This window comes from Natator depressus, chromosome 8 (assembly GCF_965152275.1).
Source record: "Natator depressus isolate rNatDep1 chromosome 8, rNatDep2.hap1, whole genome shotgun sequence".
In the NCBI taxonomy this organism is placed as follows: Eukaryota; Metazoa; Chordata; order Testudines; family Cheloniidae; genus Natator; species Natator depressus.
In genome coordinates this window covers 73,760,608-73,786,823 of record NC_134241.1, presented here as the reverse complement: position 1 = coordinate 73,786,823, position 26,216 = coordinate 73,760,608, and the positions used below count along the sequence as shown (strand labels likewise).

The 26,216-nt window shown below is 51.5% G+C and overlaps 2 protein-coding genes across 5 annotated transcripts in view; both read right to left on the bottom strand.

Annotated features, from left to right (window-relative positions):
- GFI1 (growth factor independent 1 transcriptional repressor) overlaps window positions 1–1,752 on the bottom strand; it is an 11,079-nt gene extending 9,327 nt beyond the window's left edge. The window contains exons 1-3 of one of the 4 annotated variants that reach the window (XM_074962234.1): window positions 1,658–1,752; window positions 1,156–1,188; window positions 749–921 (exon numbers count right to left, since the gene is read on the bottom strand). In XM_074962234.1, the coding sequence (XP_074818335.1) occupies window positions 749–921; window positions 1,156–1,188; window positions 1,658–1,752 (301 nt within the window). Of the gene's footprint in view, window positions 1–748; window positions 956–1,155; window positions 1,189–1,628 lie in introns of all 4 variants that reach the window. The other 3 variants (XM_074962232.1, XM_074962230.1, XM_074962233.1) reach the window with 3 other exon arrangements.
- Window positions 1,753–12,767: 11,015 nt separating this feature from the next.
- Window positions 12,768–26,216, bottom strand: part of EVI5 (ecotropic viral integration site 5) — a 152,007-nt gene continuing 138,558 nt past the window's right edge. Inside the window, exon 20 of the mRNA XM_074961325.1 lies at window positions 12,768–12,791. Within this exon, the coding sequence (XP_074817426.1) occupies window positions 12,783–12,791 (9 nt within the window). The 3' untranslated portion in view covers window positions 12,768–12,782. The remainder of the gene's footprint in view (window positions 12,792–26,216) is intronic.

Genomic DNA, 26,216 nt, shown 5'->3' with positions numbered 1-26,216 from the left:
ATGTTTACTATAGGTGTACAAATAGCCTTGTATCTACATTTACTAGCTTTCATAGCACGTATCCCCTAGCGCAGCCCGATCTAGCGTATAAGCAAACTCCTCAGAGACCTTCAATCATATTCTTCGCTACACTGTAGCAGCCTATTATATTTAGACACCAACAAAACCAATGTTATACTTCTGTGATTTGCATTCTTCAATATTTCAAGGTTCTTCAGTCAAATTATTCTTTTCTATTCTTTCGTGCCCATGCTCAATCCGAGCTCGATCCTGCTCTGTATGAAGCCGACAGGAATGTTGCACTCCGTGAACTAAAAATACCTCTCTGGACGCAGGTTTAAAACCGGAGTAACATGCACAGGGAAGCTCATTTCTAACCCAAAGCAATGTACAGGGGGTGTCGGGATTCGGTGTAACACACAGTGGAGGTTTTCTTCCTAATAGCTACACGAACTTTGGTAAAACAATCGACAGCTGCTGCGTTTGCATTCGTGCTGGTCAGCGCCGATCGGGAGTGGACCTGGCAGGGCGGTTTGTAGCCAGGAAGCCCCCTCATCCCAAAACAGCTAAGCACTCTCCAGCCCAGCCGATTGCCGTAGGCTGGGCCTGACCCCGACGGCTGGCTCCCCGAGAAGAGGCTGGAGAGGGAGACAGACCCTTCCCCTGGGCTGCCAGCCGCGGCCCGCGCCCCCTCCCCGCCAGAGATCCCAGCCCGCAGGCGGTGCCGGGTCCCGGCTCCGGGCCCTACCTGGCGAGACGGACGGGGACGGGGGTCTCCAGAAGTCCTCGAACTCCGACGCTCTGTCGCAGACGCTGCCCTCGCAGCTAGGAGCCGAGTCGGAAGCGCCGTCGATGGCCTCGCTCAGGTGGGATTCCGGGGAGGAGCGGCCCCGGGGGGGCTCCGGGTCCAGGAGGCCGGAGCTGCACAGACCCGTCTCTCCCGGGATCTTATTGTCTGCGGGGGACAGAGGCGAGAAGGGCCCTTACCCCGGGGCAGGTGGGGAGAGCAGGACCCCTGAGGCCGCCCCGCCCCCCGCCTCCCTGCTAGGGCAGCGTCCCGCCGCGGGCAGCCCGGCAGCCTCGCCCGGGGCCCCAGCAGCGCCCCTGCCCCAGCAGCCGGGCAGCGTCTCCCTCTGTCCCCGCCGCTTCCCCAGCTCAGCCCCGGCCCGCTGCTTTCCGGGGGCTGGGCTCGGGCCGGCTGCCCGGGGGTCCCCATTCAAACACTAGCCGAGGGTAAGGGGGTCCTCGGGACAGCAGGGGGCTGGACCGCAGCCCTGGCTGCCGCTTGCCAGGCGCTGAACTCCCCCAGTACTGGGCGGGCACCTGGCAAGGGGCAGGCACGGGGCAGAGACCTGGTCGCTGGGATCCCCTGGCCCTTGGGCCGCATCGCCTCCCCCCGCCTCCCCCATTGCTACACGCACCAGTCCCCCCACCACACACACGCAATCCACGCCGGGGCCGCGTGCCTTTGCCCCGCGAGCTCCCCCGAGCCCCCAGCCCGCCCTCCCAGGGCTCTGTGGTTGCCCCCCTTGGCGCAGGTCAGGCTCCGATCCCCCACCTCCATCAGTACCGCTCCCAGGCGTGCCCTGAGCTGCGCCCGTCGCGCCGCCGCCCCCGATTGCCGGTGCCCGCCCTACCTGCACAGATCTGAGCCAGCACGTTCTCCAGGCGCAGGCTGTAGTCCTCGTCCGGAGAGCGGGGCTGGTGGTAGCTGTGCGCCTTCTTGCTCTTCACCAGGAAAGACCTCGGCATGGTGAGGCTGCTCCTGCTCCTGCTCCTGCGAGGCGCCTGTCACTCTCCGCCACTGTGTCCGCGCCCCGGACACCCCAAATCACTAGCAGCTGCCACCCGTGAATCGCCTTAAATCCCCAGCCTTGGATGTGCTCTGCAGAGAGGTTTGACAAGCCATTGGTTAGGGATCTCCTGGGGGACTGGGACTCGGGACAGGGCGGGGAGGGGCGAGGGGACGGGGCAGGGGAGGAGCATGCGTACAGGACGGCCGGGCTCCGTTCACCAGGTGGCATTCAGACAGGTGGCTTCAAAACGACGCAGCATCTCCAGGCGCATCAGCCACAAACGGGGCTATCGGCTGGGGGAGGAGAGCGGGGGGGGGGGGGTCCGTTTCTTAGGTGTCCCAGCCAGCTGGGAAATCAAGCCCGCAGCGCTGCGAAGGAGGGACACTGCTCGTTCACCCTGTTGTTACTCAAACGCGGGCGTTACGCAGTCCCCGCTCCTATCTTTCATCAGGAGGGTGAGCTGGTGCGAGAGGTGCTGCTTGCAGCTTGTTGAGCAACAGGCATCCAGCAGACGGGGAGAAATAACACGCGAGTCGCCTTTTACACCGTCCTCACCTTGGAGAGCTCACACAGGAGCAGTCTGCCCAGGCAGTGCAAACGAGGCGGGTCATTCCGTGTGCCAATTTACCGAGCTTGAATTGAGCAAATTCGTCACTCACACAATCCCACCAAGAGACCGAGAGGCCACGTGCTCTCATTCCCCCCCCCCCCCCCGAAACTGCTAATAACAAATAGCTGGAGAAACTGATTTCTAATCAAACTTCCGTGAGATGTCTGAGTTACAGTATTGTAATGTTTTGATAATTTGCATGGCTGTAAAAATTGTAAAAGCGGCAGTATTGTGCGCAGGAACAATATGGGTTATTTTCAGGCTCTTCCCTTTAAGAGACTCTCAAGCAATAGCTTGTATCAGATTGATTTTGTGGGAGGTAAAGTGCAAACAGAAAATAGTGGTGTCTTGCTCTGTTCTGCTGAGCTTCAGTACAAGGGGAGTCCTGGAAAGTTTATTCAAGCACATCAGGAAAGAAATGCCAGCTACGCGTCTGCTGTCTGCTGCTGCTGGAAAGTAAGGGGAGCAGCAGCCTTCAACCTGCTGTCTGATCTCTGGATAATTTAGTGAGATCACCAGTGTTCATTTACCCCTCCCCCTACTCGGTTAACAATCCCTGCCAGACACTTGATTCTGTGTGGACAGTCTCTTCATAGTTGCATTAGATCAAGGAGCTTAAAACCAGGAGCGAAGCTTAGCCTCCTCGGGGACAACACCACACTTCCTAAAACGATGTAACCATTGCAAGTACTCCGGACAAGTCTGAAGGACGCTGTATTTCTGTCCCAGAGACTGTCCGCTAAAGGGTTTTCGGCCACATCAATGGAAATGGGATTAATTTGCTTTGCGGGGGGGGGGAGTATAATTAAATCAACAAACTAAATCCAGAATCTGAGAGTTATCCATTTTGGAGCGTCAGGGTATAGTCCGGTCCTATGTCAAATATTCGCTGTTGAATAAACTTAAAAAAATACGAAATTGTAAAAACATTTTAACGGTAACATGAAAACCGAGATCTCTCCACACACTTGGATCGAACAGAGAAGCGGGGGAGAAAATCTGCTGACAGGTTTCCTTTGGGGTCTCCGTAATCGGGGGTTTAAGGAACAGACGGGTGTGCTATTCAGATCAGCTCCGTCACAGACAGCCTCTGAGCTGGGCTGTCACAACACCTGTACTCGGCACTTTGCAAGAGAGAAATACCCCATGTCTGAGCTCTAAGGCGGGTTTGTTCTCCACCAACGCCGGCTCGCCAGCCATGGGGTCAGGAGCCAGCCCGCGCTTTCCATGAGGAAAGAAAGGAAGATCCTGGATCTTGTCATTGAATTTTAGCTGGGTTTGTTTTTCCTCTAATGGCTTCAGTTTGTTATGAACAGCTAAAAGAGATCCCGTCTGATTTCATTTACCCTGGTAGGGCCGGGCCCAGAGGGGAACCAACAATTGCTGCATAGACATTTTTTCAGCGGGCAGCTCTGTACTTTACAATACCAGCAATCAATCGATTGCTTTTCATTGCTCACCCCGCTGTTTTAATATTTATTCCGCCTCGTTCATTCTTTTGCCATCGAAAAGATGGAAACAAACATCGTAAATGTTATTCGGTGGGATCATTGTTAATCCCCTGTACATTAAAATAGAGGTTCTCTTTACAGGATCGCCCGAAAAGCAGTTGTTCTCTTCGCTACAGTATTTTCAGATCGTTCTGTTTGCTAGAAACTGGTGGGAGAGTTTCTCATCTGTTCCACCTGTTCCTTAATTCATCCTTGACAAGGAGGCACGGTTAACTGTGAAAGGAAGGGGGTAAAAATCAAAGTGGCTTGATAAATTTGTTGACATCTTTATCGTGAGCCACAGGAGTCTGCCCTCTATTGATTCACTAACACCGCAGCACAGGGGCCTCAAAAATATTTCAAACACTTCAAAAATCTCAACTTCTGTTTTTTTCCCTCCAAAAGCTCGGGCACGTCTGTGAGATGGGTAGCACCCCCCAGCATCGCTCCTTGCGTGCGCTCCAACACGTGTGCGAGCGCGGGGCTGTCCACACTGCCCGGCTTATCTTTCCACGCACTACTTCCACACACCGTTGGAAAGGAAAGTTACTTCCTTGCCTTATTCCAGTTTGTTAGAGTAACTCACTGCTTTCTCTGAACAAGACAAATCGGTTTCCTTATCTCAGTTCTGGCTGCTGCTTAAATCTGCGCTCCCTGCTGAAAACCAAGGCCAAACTTTCTGAGATCGCTGATAATCCCAGCCAGTAAATGTGGGAACATGATTTCCCAAACCCACCTGGCATTATCCGACCCACCCGTAACCTTTGGCAGGAACTCGGGGAGCGTTTAAAGAAGAGCAGAGCTGTTCTCGTCCCTCCGGGCCCGGGAAATCAAAGCGAGACCCACATTGCCCAGTGATGCCGGCGCTCAGGCTTTTCGGACACAGGGATGTGAGATCCCGACCCTGTCCCGGGGTCAGTCAGTGATGCGGCGAGGGCGCAGGCCTGGCTTTCCAGCAGCCTGCTACATTTCGGCCTCGGGTTTATCTCTGGGCGATTAATGGTTATTATTCGCCACGTGCTTTCGTTTCATTGTCTCTCCCGGCTCCCCGTCGGCGGGCTGTTATTAGCTGTTCTCCTCACTGTATAAAGAGAGGGAGGGAGGCAGCGAGCTGCTCCACCCGCACAGCGGGGCACTCTCAGCCCTTCGCAGGAGGGCCGGGCAAAGCCAATTTCGCTTCCCTGCCGTGGCCGGGGCGCTCCCCCAACACGCACTGCGCTCCAGACGCCTGCTGGAGAGGAACCCAGGCGGATCTGCCCTCGCTCTGCCCCGGGGAGACGTGTGTCTAACTTCCCCTCCCCTTCGGGGCTTGGGGCAGGGCCGTCTCCCAGGGGAGCTGCTCGCACAGGGGCTGAGCAAAGAGCAGCGCTGGTAGGTTTGTCCTTCGCTCTCAGTGAGACCCGCGGGCCAAGGGGGACAGGCCATCTCCCCCAGCCGGACAGGGAAGCAAGGCAAGAAAAGGAAAGCAGCTTACCATTTGGAAGCGTGGCTGCAGACACCTTTGTGCAGCACCGGCTGCTAGTTTAGGTGACTTTAAATTTAGCCTCCCTTAAGGAGAGCTGGTGTTTGAGTTTGCCCCCCCCCCTTTTTTTTCTCAACTCCTTCAGAGCTCAGCCCCCAAAACCACAAATTCCACTTCCTGAGCGTTAGGAGCTTCTGCAACAAAAAATGCTTTAAAAAGCCTATCAAATGAACACCGGGTTTTTTCTCTCTCTCTTTCTCTCTCTCTCTCTTTTCCTTAAACGAAAAGGTCTTACCGTATTCAGCCTGGCAGGGTTCGCCGGGGTGACATCCAAGTGTCATCCTGCAATAGGGCGTTTCATTTCACTCGGGGTTCTGCTCTAGAAATTACACACAGCGAGCTGAACTATTCTTGGATCCTCTTCAACTTCCGCAACGAGAACAGGTCACAGATTCAAAACACAGATTGACTCAAAAAAGGGGGGGGGAGGGGGGTTGGGGACTGTGCTCGGAGGAGATGACACAAACCTTTCAGGGACATTCAAACCACTCCACTCAGCCCCCCCCCCCAGTCCTAGGAGGCCTGAACAACCCCCACGAGGCAGTCTAGACGGGGATTGTATTGTGGATGGGGTTTAAGGCAGAGCATTGTACAAAGGAGACCTTCCCTAGCCTAGAATTAACTTGTTGTGGAAACTCTTTTGGGATAAATACACCCAGCAGCGCTGAAAATACCATGACACCCAAACCTAGAGGTTTGCTCATTTCCCTTTGGATTTAGGTAATGGTTAAATATGGAAGAGGTAGGCGAGATTCTCTCTCCCGCTCCTTTGCACTGAGGTTATTGTAGCTACAGAGTGATTCAAACACCGCAGGCAAGAAACACACAGTCGGGAAACGACTGCCTTAGAGCAGCCTTCCTTACCTAATTTCCGGTGGTCAGTTTGCTAAATTAGAAAGGATCTGTGAGAAAGGCGCTTGCTGCACGCAGCGTGCAGACCTGAAGTCACCAGAGCTAGTGGGGAAGGGGCGGAGGGAGAGAACGGCTCGGCGAGTGCACCGTTATTATCCAATTTAGCCGCTCTTTACTCACCTCGCGCATGAAAAAACGTCCTTTAAAATTAGACAGGGGCTCAAACCACTGGCTGCCCCGCTCCCCAAAGTGTGCGGGTGCTCGGATCTGGGCTTTTGGTTCCTCTCATTATAAAAGAGACGGGACAACTGGTTGACACCATTCTCATTCTGAGCTAGTCTTGAATTCTGACACATCCCAGCGCCCTAAATCCGGGATTCGAAGATCCCGGGAGCTGGTCTGGCCCTCCTGAGGTACACTATTTCTTTTGAGATGCACACTAGGCAGAGCAAATGCACACCCTGGAGGGGAACGGCTGGGTTGCTGCGGGAGGAGAGCTCAGATCTCCAGCCTGCACAGAGACTTGAGGGCACCCCGGTCCCTGACTGCTGCTGCTCAGGGGAGAAGGTTCTCGCTGAAACAATCAAGACTGTGCAAACGTTGGCCGCATTACAGAGCGGACACTAGTGTTTTGAAGAACTGCTTCAGAAACAGCTGGAGAATTGGGAGAGCTGCCGAAGATGGAGGAAGACAGGACCTCTCGTGAGCTTCCACAGGGCCTGATCTAAAAACCCAAGGAAGTCAATAGTCCTATGACCTTCAGTGAATCATAAAACATCAGGGTTGGAAGGGACCTCAGGAGGTCATCTAGTCCAACCCCCTGCTCAAAGCAGGACCAATCCCCAACTAAATCATCCCAGCCAGGGCTTTGTCAAGCCTGACCTTGAAAACCTCTAAGGAAGGAGATTCCACCACCTTCCTAGGTAACCCATTCCAGTGTTTCACCACCCTCCTAGTGAAAAAGTTTTTCCTAACATCCAACCTAAACCTCCCTCTCACAATACTCTGGGGCCCTACCTGCTGGGACCTGGCCTCTCATCCCCCCTTCTCACACCCAGAAGCATGGGGATGCACTGCCCTGTGCATTTAAACCAGTTGTTAAACAGGTTCTTTTCTACACTCATGAATGATCTGTGTAGGTGTCAAGGTGTGTAGTGAGGTTGAGTTCATGGCTGTGATGTGCTTGGAGAGCCCGGGATGAAAGCTGAACTACAGCGTGTGCAAAGTGTTATCGTTAACAATCTCCAAAGAACTAAAGACAAAAATATCAAACAAATGAAGATGCCCATCCTTTTCAATGATGCTGAGGTTGTGACATAATGGAAATTCAAGCTTAAGGCCAACGCATTGTCCTTAACCCTTTCACTGCTGCTGGAAAGTTCCAGGGTGCTAAGAACAGCTGTTTTCTATAGTGCATCCATGTACTGATATGTTATCAGGGCTTCTTTTCTCTTGCTCAGCCTTTGTAGATTAAATTACAATGAAGACCATGCACAGTGCCAATTTTATAAGTAAGTGTTGAAACCAATCAAGAGGAAATAACCAAGCCAGTGTGATTTTTAGTAATTATAAAACACAGGGTCAGGAGACCATAATTCCAAGAATGTGCTGCGGACTCATCATTTCTGACTTTCACCAGGACACTTAGGCCCAGATTTTTAAAGGTATTTAGGCATTGCTGCACTCAGCATTGCAATACCTAACTGATTCAGAAGCCTAAGGCTACATCTACACTTGGAGCTACCGGTGTGTTTCCCAGCTCACTTGAGATAGCTCTCATCAAATTAGTGCACTAAAACCAGTAGTGTAGCCACAGTAGCGCAGACAGCAACAAATGGCAGCCACGCTGAGTACTTCCTTACAGGCTCCAGGCATGACGAGCCCTTGCCACCTGGGCCACCACAGCAATGCTACTATTTTTAGTGTGCTAGCCCACTAAGAGCTAGTGCTGGTAAGTCTACTGGAGCTGAGAATTACACACCCAGCTCCAACTGCGGACATACACTATCATTTTCAGAAATAATGTAGGCCCTTAGGAGCCTAAATCCCATTGACTGTTAATGAGAATTTGGCTCTTAAGATACCTAAATCTCTTTTGAGAATGGGAATTAGTTCTGCTCAATCAGTTAGGCATTGCATTGAGCGCAGCACTGCCTAAATACCTTTAAAAAGCTGGACCTTAACTTTGGTGCCTCTGTTTTCCTATGTGTACAATAATTCCCTTTGTAAAGAGCTTTGAGATCCTTGGAGCAAAAGGTGCTCTACAGGTGGAAATGTTATTATTGTACTACTGCTATTGCACAGCATTAAACTGGGTACCAAAAAGTCTGTGTCCGTCTTTATAAACCAATAGTTAAAAGCCACACAAGACCACAGCACGGCCTGGGCGCCTGCACAGTTTACTTGTAAAGGTGGAAAAGCTATTCTAGCCTTCAAGAATGTGCACGTACTTCAATACTTTTGAAAAGCCAAGGGGAAAATGGCTGCATTTATAACACCATACAGGTGTGACAGCATTATGGATTCAAAACCCTTCATTCGTTGCATGCCCAGCAATTGCATTTTCTGAAACACTCTGGTGTTATCCCCGAATGGGTAGGAGGACATCTGACAAAAGTGGCCAGGTATGCTCACTATTAGTCAAATGAATATTTGACCAGGTGTATAAATAGACCTCTGACTCTGTCCTGTATGAGATGGACGTTTCTTACTATACTATACACATACACAGCAAGTTGCCTTATTAGTGCTGTCTTCCCAATCTAGTAGAAGAAATAGTATGTGAAAATAGATTTAATAAATTACTTCATCCAGAAAAAAATGCACTGTCACTGTCTGATTGTATTGTTGATTTGCTTCCAATTGTTGCTCAGGGTTTAAATTGGATTACAATAGCTCAAGATATTTTAGGCCCCATTCCCGCTGCCTTGCATCTTGTGCAGCTGTTTACACCTGTGCAAGATGAGTGTGAGATGCTACCATTCTGATTTGTTAATGTTTTGCACCCACTTTGCACAGGTATGAGTATACAAGGGGCAGAACCTCCACAGGGTCTTGTTGGCAGTGTGGGGATTTTAGCCTTAGGGGGGCCCCCCCAAGGCTGACAGAATTATGATGTGTTTCTGGGAAAACACATTGCAGAAAGACCAGAGATACCTTGGATTTAGAAATAATAATAATAATAATAATAGCAGCATTGACTTCCTGAACAGTGGCCCCATTGGAAGGTGAAGCCTGCAGTTTCACGCCTACTGTGGATTCTATAGGGTTGATGATGATGAATTGCATTAACAGTGCTACTGTCGTGCAACACTGAGAAGCTGCCTCTGCCCCATCATTTCACTCAGTGAGGCAGCAGGTCGTGAGGGAATGATGCACAGAGGGGCCAAACTCGAAGACTTTCTGTGCACATAACTCCCATTGCAGGCAAGGAGAGCATAAACTGTAAATAAGTGGCAGTGTTGGGCAACCTGGTCCAACAGAAGAGTTTTCTTCCCAAATCTATGTCCTCTGTCTGGCTGACACGATTCAGTGGGGGTGGGGAGGGAGACACAATCAATCAAAAGGCTTTTACAAGATCAGGAAAGCTTGACATTCAGTTCAGCGGCAACAACAAACAAGCTACCACTAACCCCTAGTTATGGCCCTGCGCCTTCTCAGAGGCTCACCCCAGCTGACTACCGAGGAGATGTTTCTCCAGAGCGCTCTGGTTGAACCTTGACTTCCTGATATGCTCTAAGGCCCAGATTCTCAAAGGTAATGAGGCACCTAACTCTCATTGGGTGTCTCTACACAGCAATGTAAGCCCAGTGTTCATGGCACTCATTGCACTTTCATTCTTGTGTCAGGAAATGGGCAGCGATTCCCAGAGGCACTGGTGGACATTTTGGCACCATTTTCTGACCCACCAAAGGCACGTGACAGAGCTTTAGATGGAGCAGGAGGCAGTAGCAGAGGATGGGTAACCTGGCATGGCAGACTAGCATTGGCTGATACTGCTCCATACACACCCTATACCCACCGATGCCCCCTACATAGACTGGAGCTTCTGGCACAGGGCCACAAGCACAGACTGGTGGGCGCACATCATCATGCAGACCTGGGATGGCCAGCAGTGGGTCCAGAACTTCTGCATGAAGAAAGCTCCATTTCTGACACTTTGTGAGCCTCTTGCCCCAACCCTCCAGTGTAAAGACACACGAGGCCACTGTTGCCGGTCCAGAAGCGGGTCGCTAGAGCCGGCTGGAAGCTGACTGTCCCACACTGCTACAGGTTTGTTGCCAACCAGTTTGGTGTTGGCAAGTTGACTGTGGGTAAAGTGGTGGCAGAGGTTTCTGAGGCGGGTGGTTTACCACACAGTGGTGGCCATAACTAATATTCCTGTGGTAATTGCTGGCTTTGAGAGACTGGGGTTTCCAGACTACATCAGGGCCATTGATGGGACTTGTGTGCTCATAGTTTACCTTCCTCAAGGCAAATGAGTTCATAAACCACAAAGGGTGCTCCTCCATTGTTATGCAGGCCCTCGTGGCCAACAGAGGGCAATTTCTGAATGTCAACAGGTTTCAGAGTAGCAGCCATGTTAGTCTGTATTCTCAAAAAGAAAAGGAGTACTTGTGGCACCTTAGAGACTAACAAATTTATTTGACCATAAGCTTTCGTGAGCTACAGCTTTAAGTGAGCTGTAGCTCACGAAAGCTTATGCTCAAATAAATTTGTTAGTCTCTAAGGTGCCACAAGTACTCCTTTTCTTTTTGTGAATGTCAACAGGGGCTGCATTGGAAAAGTTTGTGATGCCAGAGTTTTTGCTGATCAGGAGTCTACTTGCATAGACAGGCTGAGACACTATTCCCCCCAAATGATCTTGTCATAAACAGAGCTACTGTCCTCACTGTTATTCTAGGGGACCCCACATACCCTCTTTTGCCTTGGCTTATGAAGCCGTATCCTGATTTCAGAGGCTCTGGCCAAAGGCAATTTAATTACAAGCTCAGCACGTGTAGAATGGTTGCTGAATGTGCTTTTGGCCAACTGAAATCCCATTGGAGATGTCTACAGACCTGTTTGGATGCCAGTGTCATCAGTGCTGTCTGCATCACTGTGGCTTGCTGTGCTCTACACAATCTCTGTGAAGCAGAGGTGAGCCTTTTCCCCCTGACTGGCCCAATGGCAGTGAGGGACTGCTGAATCTGTACACTCCGCCAGAAAGTGCACCTACCACACCTGGAGCTGGATGTACGTAGGAAACAGAAATCAGGGGTGCTTTGTGTTCCCACATTAAGAATTTGCATGGCCCAATGGGAGAGGAGGAAAAGTACCTCTCAGAATGTGCTTGTTGGGGGAATAGGGCTAATTAATTTTTGGGAGATTTAATGCTTGGGAGGGGTGAGGGCTTGAGTGCCATGCAACATACTTATGAATGACATGAGGAATTATGAATTGGGGGTGGCAGGACTTTACTGCAGCCGGAGCTGTCCTGAGCAGTGCTCTGGTAAATATTTTCAACCTCCCTGGAGTTTTTATAGCATGTTAAGGAGGGGATATGGGGGGGGGCAGCTCTGGGAAATATGCTATAAGAATTTAAGTCCTGGGGGAGAGGGGGGCGATGATTCACAGTATGGGGCCATACAAGGCAGTGCTTGAAGTGTGAATTGCTGTACCTAACTGTATAGAGGAATAGCCTTTGCTTAGTAATGTCTAATTGCTCCTGATCATGTGTTTTATTTCAAAACATGATTGTATGATGAGATGCAGTGACAGCAATAAACTTGCTTGATGACGTAAAAGGCTTTATTTGTAAATAAGTGCTGCACAGTACAGCAGTCACCCATTGCCGGGCAGGCCAGCTATCATTGCAACATCCAAACACCAGTCACAAAAAAACATTTCCAAAACAAAAATGCATTAACCAGCACAAACATGACAGAAACCTCCTACTGCTTGCATGTCCCCTGGCCTCCCATTTCCTCGCCTCGTGTTCCATAAACTTTGTAGGTGGGGGCCGGGGGGGGGGAGAAGGTATCCACAGAGACAAGATCAAGAAGGAAGGCTGCATGGGGTTATTTGCCCTGTCCAGCTGCCCCTGGGCTCTAATTGTATGGGCCACCCACACATGGAGCTGTCTGGGCTGTTTCTGGACTGAAGGTCCATTGCAGGAGCATCAGGCTGTGGTGAAGCAGAGGCAGCCAGACCTGGTAATCTTGTGGCCATGATAGAGATGAGCAACCCAAACAATTCTTTCTGCTGAGCTCTGTCCTCCTCCCCTAGCCGCCATTCCTGTTCCAGGAACCATGTTGCAAGTGCCTCTCCCACGATGAAACCCTGTCTTCTAGCTGTGCGGCGGGCCTCAGCCTTTCCTCTCGCCAGGCCTTTCCTTCAGCCTTAAGTCCCTCTGCTTCTGTACCTGGATGCTTTTGTCAGCCCTCTCAAGAACTTTGACCGTAAGCTCATCACAGAAACACTTCTTCTTGGGAAGGTATGTTGGGCCAAGGAGATACAGCAGCCAGTAAAGTTCAAGGGGCCTGAATAGGACAAGACACAGAGGGTTATTGTCTCAAATAGCTCAAGGAGGAGCTCAGAATTAATTCTTGTGGAATTTCAAGGACATAAAATGTTACATTTCAGAACTGAACTGCAATATATTGTGAAAGGGATGCTTCAGGCCACAGAATCTCCCTGGACACAGCCTGGTTAATTGCAGTTATAGAAGTGCAGAGACAGTGGTAAGTTTAAAATTATAAGCTGTTTCTGTTTTATAAGGATTACATAACTACTTAGGTTGCAAGGTGGGTGGGTAGGCGGCCAGTGGCCTTGCAACAAAAGGCTTTTTCTATCATTTCATGCCTTTCACATTTTGGAGGACATAACTGTTCTTGTGGTGTCCTATTGGCAAAGGGAGATGTTATTCCAAGCTGCTCATAGGAAACCTGCAGTGAACGCAGCCCAAAGTATTAAACGTATAGTGACTGAACAGCACATCTCTGAGTGGAGTGGGCTGGTCAGCTACCAAGGTGGCCCTGGAAAATACAGCCTTCCCAGCAGTGTGCCTACCTCTCTGGAGTTCCTGCTTCAGGAACAGTTTGCAACTATCAGCACCTGGGATTGGGTCAGAATCCAAGAGGGAATCAATAAGATGCTGCGTTAGCCTCTACATGGCTTACCCTGTTATGGCTACATGCAAACACGCAGAACTCCACAGCCTTCCTCCTCTCTACCGCTGGCACATTTCTGGACAAAAATCGAAACCCCACGCATACCTGGGACAAGTGACTGTCGCCCATGGACTACCTCTAACTGAAGGGGACTAGATTTGGAAATGGGACACATTTCTCCAAACATATACATGTGCGCACACACACAGTTCACTATTTCCAGGCAGCTCAACAGACCACTGAGTGATTACAGAACGGCAAAATTAAAGCCACCACAATGTAATATTATTTTAAAGAAAACAGGAATCACCCCAGCAAAAAGATGTGCCTGTCCACTAAAAATACTCTTTAAAGTTGTTCTTTACTGTTTGCATTTCCCAGTCACCATTCTGAATGCCACATGGTGGGGGGTGGGCGGGGGAGACGCCAAGGCGCTGGGATACAATCCGCCATTAGTGACTACACTCTGGAAGCAAGGGGCTTCTTATAACTTTTCCATTGGTTCTTAGAGCAAAAATCCCTCCCATTACTGTAGCTATAAACTTTAAATTGGAGCCAGAAACTTACATTGCTCAGGGGCAGCTTCTGTCTCCGCTGGGTTTGCTGCAGGCTTGGCGGCAGGCTGTTCCTTGGGGAATGCAATCAAACAGCGTTTGAATGGATCCAGAATTTGCTGCTGAGCCTGTTCCAAAGCCTGCTCTGGGACTGGTTTCAGCAACAGTGTGGTCCTCACTAGGAGCCTGCAGCTGGCTCCCATCAGTCGCCATTCTGGATTCAGGGGCCAATTTCTCAATTAAAAAAGATTTGAAAACCAGTTGTTTTATTTTAAACATTTGGGGCCTGATTCTGCCCCCTTACCTTTGTTCTCCTGGGACTATGGGAGAATAAGGTGCCTCCAACACAAGTAATAATGGCAGAATCTGACGCTTATTTATTAATAACGTGTTAAAGCTGATTTATTATTTTTAACAGGTTTTTTCTAAAGCAGATGAACTGTAGAAAAGACGGTTAACTTTTCCGTAACTGGTGTTCTTTGTGATGTGTTGCTCATGTCTATTCCACAATAGGTGTGCGTGCTCGCCACGTGCACAGGTGCCGGAAGTTTTTCCCCTAGCAGTACCCGTAGGGGGAAGCACCCCCGCGCAGCGCCTGCCAGGTGCGGTATAAGGGGGGGCTGCGCTCCCCCTCCCTCAGTTCCTTCTTTCCAGACAACTCCGACAGAGGGGAAGGAGGGTGGGATGTGGAATAGACATGAGCAACACATCTCGAAGAACATCAGTTCCGGAAAAGGTAACGGTCTTTTCTTCTTCGAGTGATTGCTCATGTGTATTCCACAATAGGTGATTCCAAGCTATATCTGTTGGATGTGGGTAGGAGTTCAAAAGTTCTCAGGACTGAGTACCGCCCTGCCGAACCCGGCATCATCCCTGGCCTGGGAGACGATCACATAGTGGGAGGTGAACGTGTGAACTGTGTGAACACGTGGCGGCCCTACAAATGTCCTGGATGGGGACGTGGGCCACGGAGACAGCCAATGAGGTCTGCAGCCGAGTCGAGTGTGCCCTCACAATGGGCGGCGGGGGAACCCCCGCCAGCTCATAACAGGAACGGATGCACGAAGTGGTCCGCTTCGAAAGCCGCTGAGTGGAAATCAGCTGACCCTTCGCGCACTCAGCAGGGGCAACGAACAGTTGCGAAGAATGGCTGAATGGCTTGGTCCGCTCGAGATAGAAAGCCAGAGCTCGCCACACAAGAAGCATGTGGAGACTGTGTTCCTCACTAGTCATGTGAGGCTTGGGGCAGAGAACTGGCAGAAAAATGTCCTGACCCATGTGGTAGGCGGAGACCACCTTCGGGAGGAACGTAGGCTGTGGGTGGAGCTGGACCTTGTCCTTATGAAAAACCATATACGGCAGTTTGGATGTTACGGCCCTGCGCTCCGAGATCCGCCTGGCCGACGTGACATCTACCAGGAAGGCCACCTTCCATGAGAGGTGAGACCAGGAACATATGGCCAGTGGTTCAAACGGGGCCCCTATGCGACGAGCCAGCACCAGATTTAGGTCCCACTGTGGAACCAGGGGCCTGGAATATGGGTAGAGATGGGCCAAACCCTTAAGGAACCAGCCAGTCATAGCATGGGAAAATACCCCGTGCCCTTGCACCAGGGGATGAAAGGCCGATATGGCCACCAAGTGCACCCTGACCGATGAGGGTGCCAGTCCCTGGGCCCTCAAGTGGAGGAGGTAATCAAGGATAAGCTGGATTGGGGTGGCCATCGGAGAAACACCCTGGCCTGCCGCCCACCTCCAAAATCGAGACCACTTCGCCACATAGGAGCAGCGAGTGGAGGGCCGTCTACTTTCCAGGAGGACGCGCTGAACCTGTTCCGAGCAGGTCCTTGCTCGCGACCTAGCCACTGCGCAGCCACACCATGAGGTGAAGTGTTGCTAGGTTGGGATGGAGGCAGTGGCCCTCATCCTGAGACAGCAGGTCCGGGCGGAGCAGCAACTGTCACCAGCACCGAGAGGTCCCGTACCAATGCTGCCAGGGCCACGCTGGGACAACGAGGAGGACACTGGCTTTGTCCATCTTTATTTTCTCCAGGGCCCTGCTAATCAGAGGGAACGGTGAAAAGGTGTAGAGGAGCTGGCCTGACCAGGACAGGGTAAAGGCATTAAAGATAGCGCCCCTCCGTAGGCCCCCTGGAGCAGAACTGGGGGCATCGTCGGTTCTGCCAGGTCGCAAATAGGTCCACCTTGGGGGTACCCTACCTTCGGAAGAGCTGGTGAGCCACTTCCAGGTGTAGAGACCACACATGCAGAGAGGAAAAATCCCTGTTCAAGCAATCCGCCCTCACATTCCGGATGCCCAGCAGGTGGAAGGCCTTTAGGTATATGTTGTGGGGTATACAGAACTCCCACAGACTGAGAGCTTTGTGACAGAGGGCAGAGGATTGGGCCCCACCTTGCCTGTTGATATAGAACATTGAAGCCGTATTGTCCATGAGGACCCTGACTACCTTGCCCTCCAGGTGCGAGCGGAAGGCCATAAACACCAGTCGCACTGCCCTGAGTTCCTTGACTTTTATATAAAGGGGTAGGTCTTGTAGGGGGAGGAATAGCTTAGTGGTTTGAGCATTGGCCTGCTAAATCCAGGGTTGTGAGTTCAATCCTTGAGGGGAACATTTAGGGATCTGGGGCAAAAATTGGGGATTGGTCCTGCTTTGAGCAGAGGGTTGGACTAGATGACCTCCTGAGGTCCCTTCCAACCCTGATCTTCTATGATTCTATAACCTTGGGTCTGAAAGTTCCCCAAACCCAGGTCTGATGCGTCGGACACCAGCTCCAACGACAGGGCCCTGTCCCTGAACGGGACCCCTTGGAGCATGTTGTTTGGGACGGACCACCACCGCAGGGAAGTGATCACCATGTTTGGCATGGTGAGGACTTTGTCCATTCTGTCTATGGCCTGGGAGAACTGCAAGGCCAGCCAGAGCTGGAGGTGCCTCATTCTGAGTCTGGCGTCACGGACCACATATGTGCACGCAGACATGTGACCCAGCAGTTGCCGGCAAACCCTCGCTGTCGTCACCGGGAACCTTGTGACCGAGTCAATGAGCCCTTTCAGGGTCTCAAACCTGTCTGGTGGGAGAGAGGCCCTGGCTGACGTTGCGTCCAGTAGCGCCCCAATAAACTCTATGCATTGGACTGGGGATAACGTGGACTTGGTATTGTTCATCAACAGGCCCAGGGCAGTACATGTGGACAGGAGGAGCACCACATGATCCCTCACCTGCGACCAGGACGTGCCTTTGACAAGCCAGTCGTCCAGATATGGGAATATTTGGACCCCCCTGGAATCTGAGGTAGGCTGCTACCACCGCCATACACTTTGTAAAGACCTTGGAGGCAGTGGACAGACCAAACAGGAGGACCGTGAATTGATAGTGACCCTGTCCCACCACGAAACGGAGGGAGTGTCTGTGCCCCTCGAATATGTGGATGTGGAAGTACACATCCTGTAGATTGAGGGCAATGTACTAGTCCCCGGGATCCAGGAAGGGGGATGATGGAGGCCAGGGAAACCATGCGGAACTTGAGTTTCACCATGTAGTGGTTCAGACCTCACAGGTCCATGATCGGCCTGAGCCCCACTTTGGCCTTCGGGATAAGGAAATACCGGGAGTAATACCCCCTGCCCAGGAACTGCTTGGGTCCAGGAGCCGTCCCATCTCCTGCTTGAGCAGGGCCTCGTGAGAGGGGTCCCCCGGAAGGGACAGGGACGGAGGCGGTTGGGCAGGGAGCAGGTAAACTGAAGAGTGTAACCTCGGGAGATGGTGTTGAGGACCCATCGGTCCGAGGTGAGCGGCGACCATTCCGGAAGGAAAGCACACAACCGATTGGAGAAAAGGAGCTTTATTGGGGGTAGGTCCCTGCTGAGAACTGGCAGGGTACCCCCGAGCATCCCCTCAAAAGTGCCTTTTGCCCACCTGTTTGCCCTTAGAAGACCCAGGCTGGGATTGCCATTGCAGACGCTTTCTATAGTCCAGCTGCTTTTTGTGGGTGGCTTCGTACTTCGGGAGGGTGGCCTGGGCGGGAGCCTTCTGCGGCTTGGACTTGGGTTTTGTCAGAGGAGGGACAGAGAGGCCCAAGGTCTTGAGGGTCATGCGGGAGTCTTTCATGCCATGCATCCTTGTGTCTGTTTCCTCAGCAAACAGAGCCTTCCCGTCGAAAGGGAGATCCTGCATTGATGACTGCACTTTGCTGGAGAGCCCAGAGAGCAGAAGCCATGACGCCCATCTCATGGACACTCCCGAGGCCATGGACCATGTGGCTGTGTCCACTGCATCTGAAGTTGCCTGCAGGGATGCCCTTGCAGCCACTGTCCCTTCCTCTACAAGCACCTTAAACTCCTTCTTTTTGCGCTCCTGGAGGGAGTCCTCAAACTTGGGGGGGAATTCCCAGAGGTTAAACTCATAGCGACCCAGGAGAGCCTGATGCTTTGCTACTCATAGCTGAAAGCTTGATGATGAATAAACTTTTCTCCCAAAAACTATCCAGCCTCCGAGAGTCTTTGTTCTTGGGGGTCGGGGCTGGTTGCCCCTGCCGCTCCCTGTGGTTGACTGACTTGACCACCAAGGAGTTGGGTGCCGGGTGGGGATACAGATACTCATGGCCCTTCATGGGTACAAAGTACTTGTGCTCTGCCTTTTTAGAGATGGGAGCCAATGAGGCTGGTGTTTGCCACAGGGCATCTGAAATTCTTGCCACTCCTTCATGGAGGGGCAAGGCTACCCTGACTGGTGCTGAAGGGGACAGCACGTTGAACAGGGAGTCTGAGGGCCCTTTCATCTCCTCAGCCTGGAGGTGGAGGCTCGCTGCCACCCTTTTTAGGAGGTCTTGGTGAGCCTGGTAGGCCTCCTGTGGGACGGAGGGGGCATGGCCACAATCCGCTCCTCTGGACGGGGCAAAGCTAGTACGGTGCTTTGGGTGCCATCCAGCACCGGAGGATCCAACACCTGGTTGGACTCTGGGCACGGTACCAAGAACACAGGTCCCACCGACCTTTTCTAAAGATGGCCGCTGACAGTGCTTGCGAGGCCTTGGCCACCGAGCGAGCCCCCACTGGGGGCTGCGCCAGACGCCACAGTGCCCACTGGTACCACTGGGCTGGCCACGATGTTTGGTGCCACTGTATTTGCTGCGGCACCGGCGGGGCCAGCTGGTCGGGCTGGCTAGCTTGGCCTGTAGACAGGTGGCTGCGAGGGGAGGCCGGACTGGCATATGATCCGCTGCTGCCTCTGGACCAGGAGTATCGGCTGTGCCAGGACCTATGTCGGCCACGGGACCACGATCTCGATGTGGAGGAGCGGCACCGACGGTAGTAGCTGCTCCACGAACGGCCTCGACAGGCGGACCCGTGTCGGCGAGATGCCGGCGATCGAAGCCCGGGGCTATGGTGCCTTGGCAGAGACTTGGAACAGGAGTCCAAGCAGAAAAGGCATCGACGATCACGCCACGACCGACTGTGGTATCTCCTGTGAAACGAGAACCATTGGCAACATCCGCCACCGTCCTGTTGATATTTGCTTCGCGAAGATGAGCGGTGCCAGGAGTCCCGGTTGGACCTCACCCATCCGGACAGTCTGACTGGCGTTGAGGGCGATCCACATGGACTGAGCCTTGAACAGTCACTGGGCGAGTGGTGTCAGGAACGTTCCCTCAACTGAGACTGGTACCGGGCCAGTGGCGACTGTGGTGATCCCAGCAGCAGCTTGCCTCTGGAGCATGGGGCTGACATCGGCGGAACTACAGGCACCAGCATGGACATGTCGTCCCTGGCTGCCTGGAGGGCTTCAGGCGTAGATGGCATCCGGACATCCGGAGAGGCCTGCTCCAAAGGGACTGGGCAACTCTGCTCAACATGAGTTGGAGGCCTAGGGCCCGATGGAGATCGAGGACTACCCGACATGGGTCTAGCCTCTGTCCCAGACTTCCCTCGGTGCCGTTGTGAGGAAGGAGTCTTTCCAGTCCTCTAGGCGTGCCCCATGGATGAAGAGCGGTGCCGACTGCACGATGGTACTGGAGGGTCTCTGCGTACCAACGTCGCAGCGCCAGGTACTGGTTCGGAGCAGCGTGCCAGGGTCAGGGCCAGCGCCAACTCCATCAGGATGACCCAGAGCCTAACGTCCCTTTCTTTGATAGTCCGAGGCTTGAAAGACGTGCAGATCTTGCACCTCTCGCTGATATAGGTTTCTCCCAAGCAGCGCAGACAACCCGCATGCGGGTCACTCCTTGGTATAAGGCACCTACAAGAGCCGCACGAATTAAAGCCTGGGGCGCAGGGCATGCCCTGGCCCGGGCTCAATGGCTAACTAAACTAACTAACTGTCTACAGGTACTACTGAACAAATGAAGAGTTCTGGGGACAAGCTGCAGCAAAGCTGGAGCAGAGCAGTTCCAATGCACCTTCACTGGCGGCAAGAAGGAACTGAGGGTGGGGGAGCACAGCCCCCCTTATACCACGCCAGGCAGGCGCCACAGGGGAGGGCACTCCCCCTACGGGTACTGCTAGGGGAAAAACTTCCAGCACCGGTGCACATGGCGAGCACGCACACCTATTGTGGAATACACATGAGCAATCACTCGAAGAAGAACTGGTTTTGTGCCTGAAATGTCAGCTTGTGTGTGTGATCAGATATACCCACGAACTGTGTGAATGTGAGAGAAAGAACTGAAGATTCTACAGGGTACGTGGAAAACTAAATTTAAAGACAGAATAAACTCCAGCTGAGTTTTTCATCACTTCTTCCAAGATATTTTTGGCTACGCCTCTCACTTTCTCAGATTGTGGAGTAAGTTTAAGTTTTGTCCAATACAATTCTCCAGACCCTCACTTACACAACAGAGGACCTGAACCTCCACAGTGCCAAGCACCCACACCTTCAGTGACAATGAGCTGGAGTTACGGATGCTCAGCCCCTCACCAGGTATTGCTGATAACAAATAAGAGTTATTTGTCCATGTGAGGATTGCACTGCCAAGGATTGGCCCTTAATCTTACAGCCAGATTGCCATATGCAGGGAAAAACCCTGTACACTGTTAATAGCTATGAGTTAACATGACATCCTGTGATTTTAAAAGAAGAGTAACATGTTGCATATTTCCTTGTGCCAGGCCTGGCTGGTGTAGCTACAAAGGTAATGACTGAGCACATATTTTTTTCTATATTTCCTTTTCCCCCTAGAAATACCATTTCACATATTTTATGGCTACAGCTTTTCTTCTTGCTATCATCATTACAAGGACTGGAGAAACCAGAGGTATCAGTTACATTATACAATAGATAGTGTAATATACCCTGATTCATAGCAAATGCCTTATTGCTTTTATATTTCAAGTTAATTCGGTATTTAATTGGATAATTAATTCTTGCAAAGTAGAAGTGCATAGTTGTAGATTGGGGTTGTCTCTTATTTATCACAATTTATCCCCAACCAGTGAAAATAAGACTGTGGCCAACTTGTGTGTGAGTTAAGCAACATTTTCACTGCTCTAAGAGGCTGTTTATAGAAATTTAATGCTACTGAGATAATCTATTGCAAACGACACTGTTGCTGTTTTTGTGCTTCTTATTCTGTAGCATACGGTCCTTAATGCTATGGGTTACTGGATAAACATGTTTCATACCTATTATTTTATAGCTTGAACCAGTTCATACAAGCTCCTTTAAAGCAAAGAAGTAAAAAAATTCATAGTGTACGTTTAGGATCAAGAATTTCATATATCTTAAAAATGTATAACTCTGTTTTAGAACTATATGTAAACTAACTCAATCTGGAAATCCACCATGACCAGCTATGTGGTTTTTAACAACCAGTCTCACTATAACATTTGAGACCTTATTATGAAAGTCTGTGGAAAGCCTTGTCATAACCTAAAAGTTCACCACACAAAAGGAGCAGAATAGGAGCGAGCTTTCCTCCCTCCCTCCCAATATGCCCAGAATTATGGAAGAGTCAGAAATGACTCCATCGTTAACTTTGCACCGAGATTTTCCACTTAGGGTATGGCTACACTACGAAATTAGGTCGAATTTATAGAAGTCGATTTTTTAGAAATCGGTTTTATATATTCGAGCGTGTGTCCCCCCACAGAAAATGCTCTAAGTGAATTAACTCGGCGGAGTGCTTCCACAGTACTGAGGTAAAAGTCGACTTCCGGAGCGTTGCACTGTGGGTAGCTACCCCACAGTTCCCGCAGTCTCCGCTGCCCATTGGAATTCTGGGTTGAGATCCCAATGCCTGATGGGGCTAAAACATTGTCGCGGGTGGTTCTGGGTACATATCGTCAGACCCCCGTTCCCTCCCTCCCTCCGTGAAAGCAAGGGCAGACAATTGTTTCGCACCTTTTTTCCTGAGTTACCTGTGCAGACGCCATACCACGGCAAGCATGGAGCCCGCTCGGGTAACCGTCACCGTATGTCTCCTGGGTGCTGGCAGACGCGGTACTGCATTGCTACACAGCAGCATCAACCCATTGCCTTGTGGCAGCAGACGGTACAGTACGACTGGTAGCCGTCATAGTCATGTCCGAGGTGCTCCTGGCCACGTCGGCCAGGAGCGCCTGGGCAGACATGGGTGCAGGGACTAAATTTGGAGTGACTTCACCAGGTCATTCTCTTTAGTCCTGCAGTCAGTCCTATTGAACCATCTTATGGTGAGCAGGCAGGCGATACGGATTGCTAGCAGTCCTACTGTACCATCTTCTGCCAGGCAGGCAAGAGATGAGGATGGCTAGCAGTCCTGCTGCACCGTCTTCTGCCAAGCAGCCATGAGATGTGGATGGCTTGCAGTCCTTCTGCACCGTCTGCTACCAGCCAAAGATGTAAAAGATAGATGGAGTGGATCAAAACAAGAAATAGACCAGATTTGTTTTGTACTCATTTGCTTCCCCCCCTCCCCCATCTAGGGGACTCATTCCTCTAGGTCACGCTGCAGTCACTCACAGAGAAGGTGCAGCGAGGTAAATCTAGCCATGTATCAATCAGAGGCCAGACCAACCTGCTTGTTCCAATAAGAACAATTACTTAGGTACACCATTTCTTATTGGAACCCTCCGTGAAGTCCTGCCTGAAATACTCATTGATGTAAATCCACCCCCTTTGTTGATTTTAATTCCCTGTAAGCCAACCCTGTAAGCCGTGTCGTCAGTCGCCCCTCCCTCCGTCAGAGCAACGGCAGACAATCGTTCCGCGCCTTTTTTCTGTGCGGACGCCATACCAAGGCAAGCATGGAGGCCGCTCAGCTCACTTTGGCAATTAGGAGCACATTAAACACCACACGCATTATCCAGCAGTATATGCAGCACCAGAACCTGGCAGAGCGATACCGGGCAAGGAGGCGACGTCAGCGCGGTCACGTGAGTGATCAGGACATGGACACAGATTTCTCCGAAAGCATGGGCCCTGCCAATGCATGCATCATGGTGCTAATGGGGCAGGTTCATGCTGTGGAATGCCGATTCTGGGCTCGGGAAACAAGCACAGACTGGTGGGACTGCATAGTGTTGCGGGTCTGGGACGATTCCCAGTGGCTGCGAAACTTTCGCATGCGTAAGGGCACTTTCATGGAACTTTGTGACTTGCTTTCCCCTGCCCTGAAGCGCATGAATACCAAGATGGGAGCAGCCCTCACAGCTGAGAAGCGAGTGGCGATAGCCCTGTGGAAGCTTGCAACGCCAGACAGCTACCGGTCAGTTGGGAATCAATTTGGAGTGGGCAAATCTACTGTGGGGGCTGCTGTGATGCAAGTAGCCCACGCAATCAAAGATCTGCTGATATCAAGGGTAGTGACCCTGGGAAATGTGCAGGTCATAGTGGATGGCTTTGCTGCAATGGGATTCCCTAACTGTGGTGGGGCCATAGACGGAACCCATATCCCTATCTTGGCACCAGGGCACCAAGCCGGCGAGTACATAAACTGCAAGGGGTACTTTTCAGTAGTGCTGCAAGCTCTGGTGGATCACAAGGGACGTTTCACCAACATCAACGTGGGATGGCCGGGAAAGGTACATGACGCTCGCATCTTCAGGAACTCTGGTCTGTTTCAAAAGCTGCAAGAAGGGACTTTATTCCCAGACCAGAAAATAACTGTTGGGGATGTTGAAATGCCTATAGTTATCCTTGGGGGCCCAGCCTACCCCTTAATGCCATGGCTCATGAAGCCGTACACAGGCAGCCTGGACAGTAGTCAGGAGCTGTTCAACTACAGGCTGAGCAAGTGCAGAATGGTGGTAGAATGTGCATTTGGACGTTTAAAGGCGCGCTGGTGCAGTTTACTGACTCGCTTAGACCTCAGCGAAACCAATATTCCCACTGTTATTACTGCTTGCTGTGTGCTCCACAATATCTGTGAGAGTAAGGGGGAGACGTTTATGGCGGGGTGGGAGGTTGAGGCAAATCGCCTGGCTGCTGGTTACGCGCAACCAGACACCAGGGCGGTTAGAAGAGCACAGGAGGGCGCGGTATGCATCAGAGAAGCTTTGAAAACCAGTTTCATGACTGGCCAGGCTACGGTGTGAAAGTTCTGTTTGTTTCTCCTTGATGAAACCCCCCCCCCCTTGGTTCACTCTACTTCCCTGTAAGCTAACCACCCTCCCCTCCTCCCTTCGATCACCGCTTGCAGAGGCAATAAAGTCATTGTTGCTTCACATTCATGCATTGTTTATTCATTCATCACACAAATAGGGGGATGACTACCAAGGTAGCCCAGGAGGGGTGGTGGAGGAGGGAAGGAAAATGCCACACAGCACTTTAAAAGTTTACAACTTTAAAACGTATTGAATGTCAGCCTTCTGTTTTTTGGGCAATCCTCTGTGGTGGAGTGGCTGGTTGGCCGGAGGCCCCCCCACCGCGTTCTTGGGCGTCTGGGTGTGGAGGCTATGGAACTTGGGGAGGAGGGTGGTTGGTTACACAGGGGCTGTAGTGGCAGTCTGTGCTCCAGCTGCCTTTGCTGCAGCTCAACCATACACTGGAGCATACTGGTTTGATCCTCCAGCAGTCTCAGCACTGAATCCTGCCTCCTCTCATCACGCTGCTGCCACATTTGAGCTTCAGCCCTGTCTTCAGCCCGCCACCTCTCCTCCCAGTCATTTTGTGCTTTCCTGCACTCTGACATTATTTGCCTCCACGCATTCATCTGTGCTCTGTCAGTGTGGGAGGACAGCATGAGCTCAGAGAACATTTCATCACGAGTGCTTTTTTTTTCTTTCTAATCTTCACTAGCCTCTGGGAAGGAGAAGATCCTGTGATCATTGAAACACATGCAGCTGGTGGAGAAAAAAAAAGGGACAGCGGTATTTAAAAAGACACATTTTATAAAACAGTGGCTACACTCAGGGTAAACCTTGCTGTTAACATTACATACATAGCACATGTGCTTTCGTTACAAGGTTGCATTTTGCCTCCCCCCACCACGTGGCTACCCCCTCAACCCTCCCCCCTCCCCGTGGCTAACAGCGGGGAACATTTCTGTTCAGCCACAGGCAAACAGCCCAGCAGGAACGGGCACCTCTGAGTGTCCTCTGAAGAAAAGCACCCTATTTCAACCAGGTGACCATGAATGATATCTCACTCTCCTGAGGATAACACAGAGAGATAAAGAACGGATGTTGTTGGAACGCCAGCAAACATACATTGCAATGCTTTGTTGTACAATGATTCTCAAGTACGTGTTACTGGCCCGGAGAGGTAAAGTGTCCTACCATGGAGGACGCAATAAGGCTGCCCTCCCCAGAAACCTTCTGCAAAGGCTTTGGGAGTACATCCAGGAGAGCCGCAAATGCCAGGGCAAATTAATCCTTTCACATGCTTGCTTTTAAACCATGTATAGTATTTTAAAAGGTACACTCACCGGAGGTCCCTTCTCCGCCTGCCGGGTCCAGGAGGCAGCCTTGGGTGGGTTCGGGGGGTACTGGCTCCAGGTCCAGGGTGAGAAACAGTTCCTGGCTGTCGGGAAAAACGGTTTCTCCGCTTGCTTGCTGTGAGCTATCTACAACCTCCTCCTCCTCATCATCATCTTCTTCGTCCCCAAAACCTGCTTCCGTGTTGCCTCCATCTCCACTGAAGGAGTCAAACGACACGGCTGGGTAGTGGTGGCTGAACCCCCTAAAATGGCATGCAGCTCATCATAGAAGCGGCATGTTTGGGTCTCTGACCCGGAGCGGCCATTCGCCTCTCTGGTTTTCTGGTAGGCTTGCCTCAGCTCCGTAAGTTTCATGCGGCACTGCTTC